A 12400-nucleotide genomic window follows, 5' to 3' on the forward strand; every position below is an offset into this window, starting at 1 on the left:
AAAATAATTGGAATCTTCCCTTAACTAATAGGAGGAAAGACAATAAAAATTTTATTTAATTAATTCTTTACTTGCTTTCTTTACCAATAAATGAACAAATAAATAAATAAATAATAATAATAAGCTAAATTTATCAAGGGATTGAATATCTGTATTTAAAGCAGCATAATTGTAAAATAGTTGCAATCTTCCCTTAACTAATAGGGGGGGGGAAAGCAAAGAAATTTTCATTTAAAGAATACTTTACTTGCTTTCTTTACCAATAATTAAATAAATAAATAAGCTAAATTTATCAAGGGATGGAACATCTGCATTTACAGAAGCATAATTGTAAAATAATTGGAATCTTCCCTTAACTAATAGGAGGAAAAACAATAAAAATTTTATTTAAGGAATTCTTTACTTGCTTTCTTTACCAATAAATAAACAAATAAATAAATAAATAATAATAATAAGCTAAATTTATCAAGGGATTGAATATCTGTATTTAAAGCAGCATAATTGTAAAATAGTTGCAATCTTCCCTTAACTAATGGGGGGGGGGAAAGCAAAGAAATTTTTATTTAAAGAATACTTTACTTGCTTTCTTTACCAATAATTAAATAAATAAATAAGCTAAATTTATCAAGGGATGGAACATCTGCATTTACAGAAGCATAATTGTAAAATAATTGGAATCTTCCCTTAACTAATAGGAGGAACAACAATAAAAATTTTATTTAAGGAATTCTTTACTTGCTTTCTTTACCAATAAATAAACAAATAAATAAATAAATAATAATAATAAGCTAAATTTATCAAGGGATTGAATATCTGTATTTAAAGCAGCATAATTGTAAAATAGTTGCAATCTTCCCTTAACTAATGGGGGGGGGGAAAGCAAAGAAATTTTTATTTAAAGAATACTTTACTTGCTTTCTTTACCAATAATTAAATAAATATATTAATAATAAGCTAAATTTATGAAGGGATGGAACATCTGCATTTACAGAAGCATAATTGTAAAATAATTGGAATCTTCCCTTAACTAATAGGAGGAAAGACAATAAAAATTTTATTTAAGGAATTCTTTACTTGCTTTCTTTACCAATAAATAAATAATAATAATAAGCTAAATTTATCAAGGGATTGAATATCTGTATTTAAAGCAGCATAATTGTAAAATAGTTGCAATCTTCCCTTAACTAATAGGGGGGGGGGAAAGCAAAGAAATTTTCATTTAAAGAATACTTTACTTGCTTTCTTTACCAATAATTAAATAAATATATTAATAATAAGCTAAATTTATGAAGGGATGGAACATCTGCATTTACAGAAGCATAATTGTAAAATAATTGGAATCTTCCCTTAACTAATAGGAGGAAAAACAATACAAATTTTATTTAATTAATTCTTTACTTGCTTTCTTTACCAATAAATGAACAAATAAATAAATAAATAATAATAATAAGCTAAATTTATCAAGGGATTGAATATCTGTATTTAAAGCAGCATAATTGTAAAATAGTTGCAATCTTCCCTTAACTAATAGGGGGGGGGAAAGCAAAGAAATTTTCATTTAAAGAATACTTTACTTGCTTTCTTTACCAATAATTAAATAAATAAATAAGCTAAATTTATCAAGGGATGGAACATCTGCATTTACAGAAGCATAATTGTAAAATAATTGGAATCTTCCCTTAACTAATAGGAGGAAAAACAATAAAAATTTTATTTAAGGAATTCTTTACTTGCTTTCTTTACCAATAAATAAATAAATAATAATAATTTCCCGCGCATCATTCGACAGGAAAGACAACATTTGGTAAACCCATGTATAATCAATCAAAAGGAATTGCTCTTCCTATTTTTCTACGATTACTGAAGGAAGAAAAAGCGTGTGCCGTTTTCTTTATTTCATAATTATTTTCAAATTGAGCCGTCTTGTAATCCAAGAATAACAGCCGCAGCGAGTAAAATCAGTTTTATTGTGTCTGAATAACATCGTTTTAGACTAAAGTGATATATGATTTCGCTCATTAATATTTTTGAAATATTATATATATTTTTATAAGCAGTGTTTTAGAAATTTGCTGTGTATAAATTTATCCCACCAGACTTCCTAGAACTGTATTTTGCGCCGACTTCCCACATTTATGCCAGAAACCAAAAAACGTGTTCAAGTTCTGTCACAAGCAACCGCATTTCTGCAAAGGAAATGTCTCTAGTTTGGTGGTGAGTATTTCATATCATATAGTTATGGAAAATTTGTATGTCGGGTGGTGTAAAATCCAACAGGTTTAATAAAAGGATAAGGATCTTTTATTCTATGCGAAAACACAGGTAAGAAAACTCAGAGAAGTATTCTAAAATGTAGCACTTACTAAATTCATCGGCATACAATGAAGCAGAACTCGTTAGTAAATAACCGCAATGGTACATAGCTCTCAGGGAAAACTATTTGAATATCAACACTCCTAACAACATTCCTAATTGCATTCTAACATGCTAATTGTCTCTTTCGACTCGACTGATCTACCTCGTCTGTACGTCTCTGCTTTTATAGCTCCCATGACAGTACATCAAATGATCTAGAATAAACTTCAAAATTCATGTCCTAATGGTGATATCTCAAATATTTCCAGAATCTCAATTATTCCTTCATTTCATAATCTAAATACGTCGCCAGGTGTCCAAATGGTGGCAAAGGTTTCGCTAAGGTCTTGCATTAATGATCCATCCCATCATTCAGTATTCATTGAAGCTCTACGTAAAAGTCTTTTCTTTCTACGAGGCCAGCCATTCAGCGAAACAATATTACAGGTTCTAAACAATATTGAACGGATTCTGCCAAGCCCTGTACACAATGCAATTTCGTCTTTTTTCCAATAAAGAAAATATTTTTACATTTTATTCATACCAAAATGAATAACACATTAGTAGAGTTTTCTGCTTATTCGCAGCTATTGTGCCGGTAGGCGATTATGATTTCCTTCCCACGTTTGAACTAATCCATCTATACTTTAATCACCAGGTGGTTTTTCCGCTCTATTCAGTGACCTTATGAATGTTGCCATATTGATATACAATAAAGGGGAAGTATCTAGTCCTAGCACCAGCCCAACATGGATAATTTGAATAACCAGGAATCGAATATAAAAATATGGTTAGTATGACCAGCATTAAATAATTCCTATTTCGAGCAGATACTTAACAAGGAAATACATCCGACCATCATCGATGAAACCCGTTTCAACCTTTCTGTACTTTCAGGGATAGCTTATTTGTTTCGACGGTTTCTCATTCCTGAGTTCGAGGTGCTCCTTGGAGGCATGAGCGAACATCTTTTAATGAAAGAAAAAGAGGGAGGGGGGGGGAGGCACTTTGATGGAATTTTTATTTTAAAAGAACGTTTGATTAGTCTGCAATAATAATAAAAAACAAGTATATGAGATAGGAATGACGAATATTTTACGAACAGTTATTACATAAACAATGTTAAAAATTCAAAAATACCAGTCATCAGTACTTTTCAAAGAGAGCTGTGATTCAAATTCTTAATATGATTTTACTGGAGACATTTCAATTACATGTCCTGGTTCACGATGGAAAGTAACAATCGATACAATCTGTCCAATTAAAGTTAAAGAACAAGAATGTAGTCATGTATAGGGAAAGTCTTTTTCACTGACATAGGCACCAGGAAAAGACCCCACCCCCCATTGTTGTTGCAAGACTTACTGGTCACCAGCAGAGTGACAGAATTTTGATGGAGTTTTTCAAAAAATTCTGCCCGAAGTTCTTTTTTTTTTCCCTTGTCGGAGAGGGAAAATTTTACAAATCATAATATATTGGGAATACTTTAAAGCTTTAAATGATTCTGAGAGAAATGCGAAAACAACATTCAATAACACATAATTTCACCTCCACAATAGTTTTGTTCTGTGGCGCGTTATTCTAACAGAAGATATTTTATTTCTTTTCCTCATTAGATTCCGAAACTTGGATATTACGCAAACTATTCGAGCGAAGTTCATAAAATTGCTGAAGAATATTTGTTTAATAACACTAGTGAAGTTCCTCCATATTTGGAAGGGCACAGGTATGTATGGGTCATTTATAAAAAAAAGCATTACAAAAATGTTTAGTCAGTTTAAAAGTAAGAACAAAATGAGTAGAACATTTATATCTTTTAAACAGTTTTCCTATTCTTTTTTTCATATCAAGTGAAGTGCAGAATAGAATAGAACATATAGAAGTGTTTAATCCTAAACAATGATATTTTCTTCCATTTCTGACACATATTTGTTGCAAAATTTATATTTGCATAACTTAACCCTCTAAAAGATGACTTTGGGTGGATTTATATCATTTGAATAATATTTAGAAATGAATCTTTATTATAATTTTTTCTAATTAGCTCAACAAATCGCATTTTTGTTTCTTGAAATGCATCAAGAACTAAAGGAGTTGTTAAAGCTCCTCGCACGCAAAATATATTCTAATCTCTACACATCGGATCTCTAAAATTTGATGAGCAGAAATTCAGTTGTAGAGAAATTTCAATACACAAAATTGCATATTTCAAAATTTTTACCACTTTGTCACTTAAAGCAATGATATACAATGACTTCGGTATGAATATTTTATAGACAGTTAACGTATAACCGATTGTTTTTCTTGCCAAACAATTAGGTTTTTAATTAAGCATGGGTTTTTTAAAACAATTGATTTAAATTATAATACCGTCAAAAACATAACTTGTAAAAAAAACCAAGTCTCGCAGCTCATTTCTTCTATCGTAAAAAGTTGTGAGATCCATGTAATACCAAGTCGGTCAATTTATTCAGTCCCTACTTAAGGGTCCTTCTGTCTTAAGTTATTACGTAATTAGCTAACCTAACAACATCGTATAGTAACCATATCAATATTAAAAATCTTTTATGGTTAAAATAAATAGATTAACTTGGCCATCGCATAGATTGACTTGGCTTCTCGGTGAACTTCGGGATGAGACCCCATCGCATGAAATCACAATGTATCTATACATTAAATTAGATTACATTAACATATTATATTAAATTAGATTGTTTGGTGCGATTGCCAAGTCAATCTATTTATTTTAACCATAAAAGATTTTTAATATTGATATGGTTACTATACGATGTTGTTAAGTTAGCTAATTACGTAATAACTTAAGACAGAAGGACCCTTAAGTAGGGACTGAATAAATTGACCGACTTGGTATTACATGGATCTCACAACTTTTTACGATAGAAGAAATGAGCTGCGAGACTTGGTTTTTTTTACAAGTTATGTTTTTGATGGTATCTCATTTCTTTTTGTATGTAGTCTTCCTCTTTTTCTTTTCCGGTACTACTTCTTGAGCTTCAGCTACATTTTTTCTTAAAGCCCACTCCCTGTCTCTATGGGTTTTTCTCGTAAGCTTTGATGTCACAATTTTTGACAAGTCTGGACGGTAAATGCTTCTTAGTCTGTTGTATTCACAAATTGAGGATTCCTGCGCTTTATTGCTTCCAAAGTCGACATTAATTAGATGTAAGCCATCCAAACTTGTAACTCTCGAAAGTGCCACATAAGCTTGACCGGATGTGAATACTGCAGAACCTATATCCATCAGTGCATTATTTAGACTTAGGCCTTGACTTTTGTGTATGGTTATAGCATAGGCTATACATATGGGAAACTGTTCGTGATGAACATAAGCTCTATTAATAATTTCAAATTTAGTTTTGACCAGACTAAGCTCGTAAACATGTTCTTTATTAAATGTGATGTATATTTTCTTAATTATTTTTGTATTTTCCGGATCAACCTTTACTCTTTGCACTATACCGATAGAACCATTAACTAAACCAAGACTCACGTCAGTATTTCGCCTTAACATGACTTTTGCTCCTATTTTTATAATTATGTTCTCTTCGAGGCCTGCAGTCATAGAAGCATCGTCTTCATATTTTTTTATGCATTCACGAGCTCTTTTTGTTAGGTATCTGGGGCAATCTATGCTATCTACAGCTGCAAGTTTTATTTCGGGATGTGGAAGAGATTTAAGCATTGCAGTATTTAATTGTTGACACATGTTTTTTGTAGGTAATAAGCAAATGGTATCATCAGGAAATTTCGAGAGGTGTTCAATTATTTCAATTAATCTGTTTTCATTTGAATTGGATTTGAGAGTTATTAATCTAGTCAAGAGTAAGTCGCGGTCTTTTTCTGTAGTTACACCTAATCTTATTCTATTTAGCATTTCAACAAAGTTAGAATCATTGAGCTGTCGCATGTTAATAGTAAGTTCATCGTATATGAACAGTTCAATCCACAGATTCGGTATAGTGAGGGAACCTAATAACTTGTTAGTTTCAGCAGTTGATAGTTTTTCAAAAGGTGACTTTTCTCTTACCGGCGGAAGCTGTAAGAGATCTCCGAAAACTACAAGATGTTTTTTTCCAAACCACCCATTCTGATCGTCGTTTGTGTCGAATATTTCAGATAAGCGTAAATGAATATATGTTAAAGTAACATTGGATATCATCGACACTTCGTCTATGATAAACAACACTACTTCTTTCAAATCTGATCTCAGAACTTGGAGCACTTCATCAGAAAGTGGCTTGTACTTCGGTGTTTGCTTGTGTTTTACAGGCAGCTGCAATAGTCTATGTATAGTCAATCCATTCACGTTGAATGCAGCTATTCCTGTTGGAGCACTAACTGCCACTTTTTTGTTTAAATAAGTCTTAACCCAAACTTTCAGAGTTTGTATTAAAAAGCTCTTTTCAGTGCCACCAGTTCCACTCACAAAACAGCGTAAAACGTCAGCGTTAGTATCAGGTGTGTCCATTTTATTTGTGATCATATCGAAGACTCTTTTTTGATCGCCATTAAGTTTTGCAATCATACTTTGAAGATCAGTTTGCTCTTCTTCTACCAGATTGATTCTCTGAAAGTCACTCATTGCGTTTGCAGCTTCCACAGCTTCAAAGTCTAAAGGATTTTCAGGACCATCGTCATCATCAACAATTTCCCGTTCTTCGTTTATCTCAGCAACTTTAGATTCTATCATTTCAAATGCTTTTTGTATCTTGTATCTTGACTCTATCATTGAATTAACATAATTGACTCCTTCTTTTAAATCTTCTTTCTCCAAATTAAAGGCCTCCGTGTAAGTATCACACCCCATTTTGAGTTCATCTAAGGAACGCCATGGCTTGAATAAAAGAAGTAAAGAGAAGAAGTATTTCTCTGGTACTTGTTCGCCGTCGTAGAAATAGTGATTGATCAAATATGGGTTAGCTCTTCTTTTCAGAAACTTTTTACCGTTATTTATCTCGTAGCACTCGACTTTAGAGCAGACTGGGCGTGTTTTAACAATATCGTAATTTTGAGCAAAACTGTACAAGTTAGTAGTCTCCAACTCTTTAGGCCGTTTAGGATAGTGGTCATCAATCCAAGACTCGTAATAAATATCGGTGGACTCCGGTTCTAGCATCATCATATCAGATTTAGATTTAACGCGCCGGTTTTAGATTTAACGCCGGTAGATTTAACGCGAAAAATGTTGACGTCCAGCCATCGAATTGTTGTGGTAGGATCTGTACCGTACAAAGGAATACCAAGTAGAGTGTCACTGGCTTCCAAAGAGCCGCACTCTCTACTAGATAAAACTCTAAGGCCAATGTTAAACAGGCGGCTTCTTAAAGGTTTTGTAGAGTTTATGTCTTGAAACATATCAGCAACGTGAGTTTTCTCACTTTTGGTGGTATATTTAGTGACGTAATAATTTAAAATAGCTGTTTTTTCGCCTACATATTGAATGTCTGTGTTGCCATTCCATGCCAACAAAACCGCGGGATTATAATCATTAACCATAACCCATTCTTTTTTGCGTACAATATAGTAAAGTCTACTATTAGGCGACAATGTTTTTCTTGCAGCTATTGATTCTGTTATATCTCTAATAGTAAGTACTTCTGTGACCGGGCGGGGGAATCCGAAACGACAAACTTTTACGAACCTCTTCTAGTTTTCTTTTGTCGCATGCAATATTTATTATGTTTATGAGTCTGATATGACATAACTCGTTGATAGAGTGTTGGTGAAATATTCTTGTCAGGTATAGCACAAGTTATGTATTTTGAAATGAATGATGCAACTTCATCAAGTGAGGACTCGCGAAGTATGGGGGCGTCTTTTACCCATAACATTAAATGAAAATGTTGCACGCCACGTGATTGATACTCTCGTCTCCAAAAGTAATGTATTACTTTTCCAAGTGGCTCATTGGATGACATAAGGAAGTCCAACATAGCTTTAAACTTGTTATCAATAAATCGAGAAGTGGAGAATTGAGAGTGTTTTGACATTAGTCTTGCTTTAATATATTCACTAGATGTTAACTTTTGCTGCCGAGCATAAAACTGTCCATATTTACCTTCAACATAAAGATCAGGAAAGCACTTTACATCCAAATCTTTATCTCTAGAATCAATTGGAGCAGCGTTGACTTTGAGCATTTGGTAGAGTTCTGAAATAGGAGCGTTTATCCTTCTTTCATGCAAGGGGTAAATAGTGTATTGTTCATAGTCAGCCATTTTTTCTGATGTAACTTGTGTTAGTAGCCCATTGTTTCCTTCTACAACGTTATCTACTTGAGATTCTAATTGGTCAACTATATGATGGATATTGTCCTCTTCGTTAATATAATTGATCAGTTGTTGAGGTGAGTATGGAAGTTGTATTTGAGAGTAAAGCGCATTTACACTTTTTAAATATTGTAAGGCTTTGTAAACCTTATTGACATCTACAATATTCTCCCACACTATTTTTGATTTTGTTGGCGTACCTCGTACCATAATATACATTTCAGGCTTAGTAATCGGGTGTTCTGGTCTAGGCAGCTTTTTCAAAGTTTCTTCAAGAGGCAAAGGAAGGTGGAAAGTTCTGCCTTTTACTTTTTTCACCATATGCCTATTAGGTAAATGTTTGTTTTCAACGGGATTCATTTGCATTACTACCTGAAATGCTTTGGCGCGTTGAATTAATATCTTTTCATAGTCATTTAACTCGGTTATCTGAGGTGGGACAGTACTAACGTGTAGATCATTTAGAAAACAGGCTGCTGGCAGTTGATTTGCTCTAATTTTTTGTTAACACAAGTGACAAATATATGGACTGTGATCTAGATTGTTCGTTTTATAATAATTGAGAAGATTTTTCCAAATACTGGTGTCTATAGCTTTTCTTAATCTGTTTAGGAATGAAATATCTCTTGAATAACAAAGTTTTATACAGGACATGCATTCAAGCTTTGGAGTATCAAGACACTTTAGTTTTAGAGATTTAAACGCAGCCTTATGCTTATCTATGACCTCATCCTCTATAATTTCATGTGACTCTTCACTTTCCACAACAATACTGCAAACTTTTTGTTGTTTTCCGTGTTCTTTAATTCTTTCTTCGTCAGATTTTTCTAATGATTCATCAATATCTTTTAAAATGTTAAAAATACTCTGCACTTGATATATTTCTCTTGAAATTGTCCTTAGACGAGGAAAATGCGCTTTGTAAATGTTAATATAATTTAAATACTCTAATATTTTTTCTTTTTCAATTAATGTGTAGTACTGAGCTGCACTTTTGTTCACCAAGCTTTCGAAAATGTTTTTTAATTGTATGATTACATTCTCATCAAGTGCACACAGATCATTACAAGACCAAACTAAACTATGGCCATGTTTTTTTACATTCCCAAAGACCGCTTTTCCTGTATCGTCAATTTCGATGGCTTTGTTCTTGTTTTCACATAAATTGTAAGCTTCTTCTGCGTAATATGGCTCCTGGTTACTTCTATGCTCTGAGTTTCCAAGAAAACATTCTAACTTGTCATTTAAAGAACTATCTGGAGGGCACGAACTTAATTTTTCTAACGATACTTTAAATTTATCTTTCAATTTATCAATAGTTTTATTAAAGTTTCCTAATGTTTGCTGTCTGTTATGAACTGTCCATTTAATTAGTTTCTCCGCTTCTAATCTGTTTTTAATTTTATTTGTTAGCGCTTGAGTAATTTTTTCTAAATTGTTTAGTTGAAATTGTAATTTTTTGTTTGATCTTTTCCTTTGGACAGATTTAAGATTTAGCTCAGGGTGTAAATCCTTATAACGTGCCACAGCTTCTCGGTGAACTTCGGGATGAGAAGCAGTATAACGTGACACTGCTTCTCGGTGAGTTTCGGGATGAGACACAGTATAACGTGACACTGCTTCTCGGTGAACTTCGGGATGAGATGCAGTGTAACGAGCTACAGCTTCTCGGTGAACTTTGGGATGAGATGCAGTGTAACGAGCTACAGCTTCCCGGTGAACTTTGGGATGAGAAGCAGTATAACGTGACACTGCTTCTCGGTGAACTTCGGGATGACACGCAGTGTAACAAGCTACAGCTGCTCTGTGAGCTTCCGGACATGAAGAACTGTAACGATTTAATGTCTTCTTACGTTTTTCGGGGTTGTTCTTGCGATAACGAGCCGCTGCTTCTTTGATTTGTTGAGAACGGGATAGCACAGAAGTTTTAGGTCTTCCTTTATTAATCTTTTTAGGTCTTCCGCCCTTTTTAGGTAGGTTTATATTATTTTTATTCGAATTTTCATCATTTGGAGGCATTTCTTGAAGGAGCACTTCATAATGACCGCCTAAGAAACTTCCAGAAAATCGTAAACGTTTCACCGGATTACCAGAATCACCACCGAATGATCCTCTCAAAATGCCGTTTTCGTAAACCTCGAAAGCATACGGATACAAAGCGACGGCCGCCATAAGTTCAGACACGGAACCATAGGTAGTAGTTTTTACCATTGCCGTCCTGTACAAATCAGCGTTAATGTAAGGGTTTCCGCGCTCGTCACAAGTATACAGTTGTAACTCATCCCAACGCGCTTCCACATACTCGGCTGTAGCAAGTCTAATCTCATACGACGACTCAATATTCTTATACATAGAGAATGACAAAGAATGAAATAAACACGAACCATCGCCAGGTATAGGGACAATCCAGTGTGGGCAAGGATGGCCATTCGCATACAGTATTTCCGAATCCATTGCGACTTCTAGTACTGGGACGCAAGAGTTTTTTGTGTAAGAATACGGTTAATAGATAAACGTGACTTTAAGTACTTAAAACGTATTAATATATTTTAAAATCATCCAAACAACGTCCAAATCGTAAGCAAATAATATCAGTAAACTAATGAGTAAGCCTTTCAGTCGTCAAACAAATATAGCAATTGAAATTATGAACGAAAATCGCAAATTTATAAGTAAGATTTCTAGGCAAATTCAAAAGCAAGAGGTCGCTCGCGCGTATGAGCGTGGTTGCTCGGGCGCATTCACTTCTACGCGCCCCGCGCTCGCATTCACGTTTGCGCGAGCGCGGCTATTTACAACCTTACTTAAGCACATATGAATACGCACGTACGTAACTGGCATGGCAACACTCATTAAACATTCATATAAGTATGCATTATATATATGCATGTATTCATAATAATAAGCGCATATATATATTCTTATTATTTCATTATTATTATTTATACATATACTGGTACACTGAGTCATTCACTGCAAATGTAACTTTGTAATCTGGGGGCATGGCATCCTATATATTATATATATTTATATGGGATTGCAAAGTTATTTATGCAGTTGGTGTATCTAGAAAACTAGACGAAATTGCTAAATATTTTAGTTTTTCCTTGATTTATACACTAAACACTAATTGTATTCTAAATTTGAAGCTTCTATACGTCTTAACCCAAACTTTCAGAGATTTTGTTAAAAAGCTCTTTCCAGTGCCACCAGTTCCACTCACAAAACAGCGCAAAACGTCAGCGTTATTATCAGTTGTGTCCATTTTATTTGTGATCATATCGACTTTTTTTTAATCGGCATTAAGTTTTGCGATCATACTTTGAAGATCAGTTTGCTCTTCTTCTACCAGATTGATTCTCTGAAAGTCACCATTTGCGTTTGCAGTTTCTACAGCTTCAAATTGAATTATTTCAAATTTGATATTGTTACAAACCTGTAATTTTCCTTCCCAGCACAAATAGTGTCATCATAAGAAAGACCGTTTTACAGTAATCTGAATTGGATGCTGTCGGATGCCGAGCCAGTGATACGAGAGCTTGGTGACAAACTTGGCGACCATTTGGCGACTTGGCGACGAATTTGCCGACAAAATGGATAATGCTCGGAACTTCGAAAAATTTATCGATCCGTCCATTATTACATGGATATTTTAGTTTTTCCTTGATTTATACACTAAACACTAATTGTATTCTAAATTTGAAGCTTCTATGTCTGCTAGAAGTGCCTTAGAGTTTTGATGATCTGTCAGTCAG

General features: G+C 33.7%; 1 protein-coding gene across 1 annotated transcript in view; it reads left to right on the plus strand.

The window, feature by feature from the left end:
- Positions 1-12400, plus strand: part of LOC129975901 (uncharacterized) — a 37799-nt gene that overhangs the window by 7081 nt on the left and 18318 nt on the right. The window contains exons 3-4 of the mRNA XM_056089180.1: positions 2097-2214; positions 3972-4081. Of these exons, the coding sequence (XP_055945155.1) occupies positions 2097-2214; positions 3972-4081 (228 nt within the window). The remainder of the gene's footprint in view (positions 1-2096; positions 2215-3971; positions 4082-12400) is intronic.

Source organism: Argiope bruennichi, chromosome 7 (assembly GCF_947563725.1).
Source record: "Argiope bruennichi chromosome 7, qqArgBrue1.1, whole genome shotgun sequence".
Classification (NCBI taxonomy): Eukaryota; Metazoa; Arthropoda; class Arachnida; order Araneae; family Araneidae; genus Argiope; species Argiope bruennichi.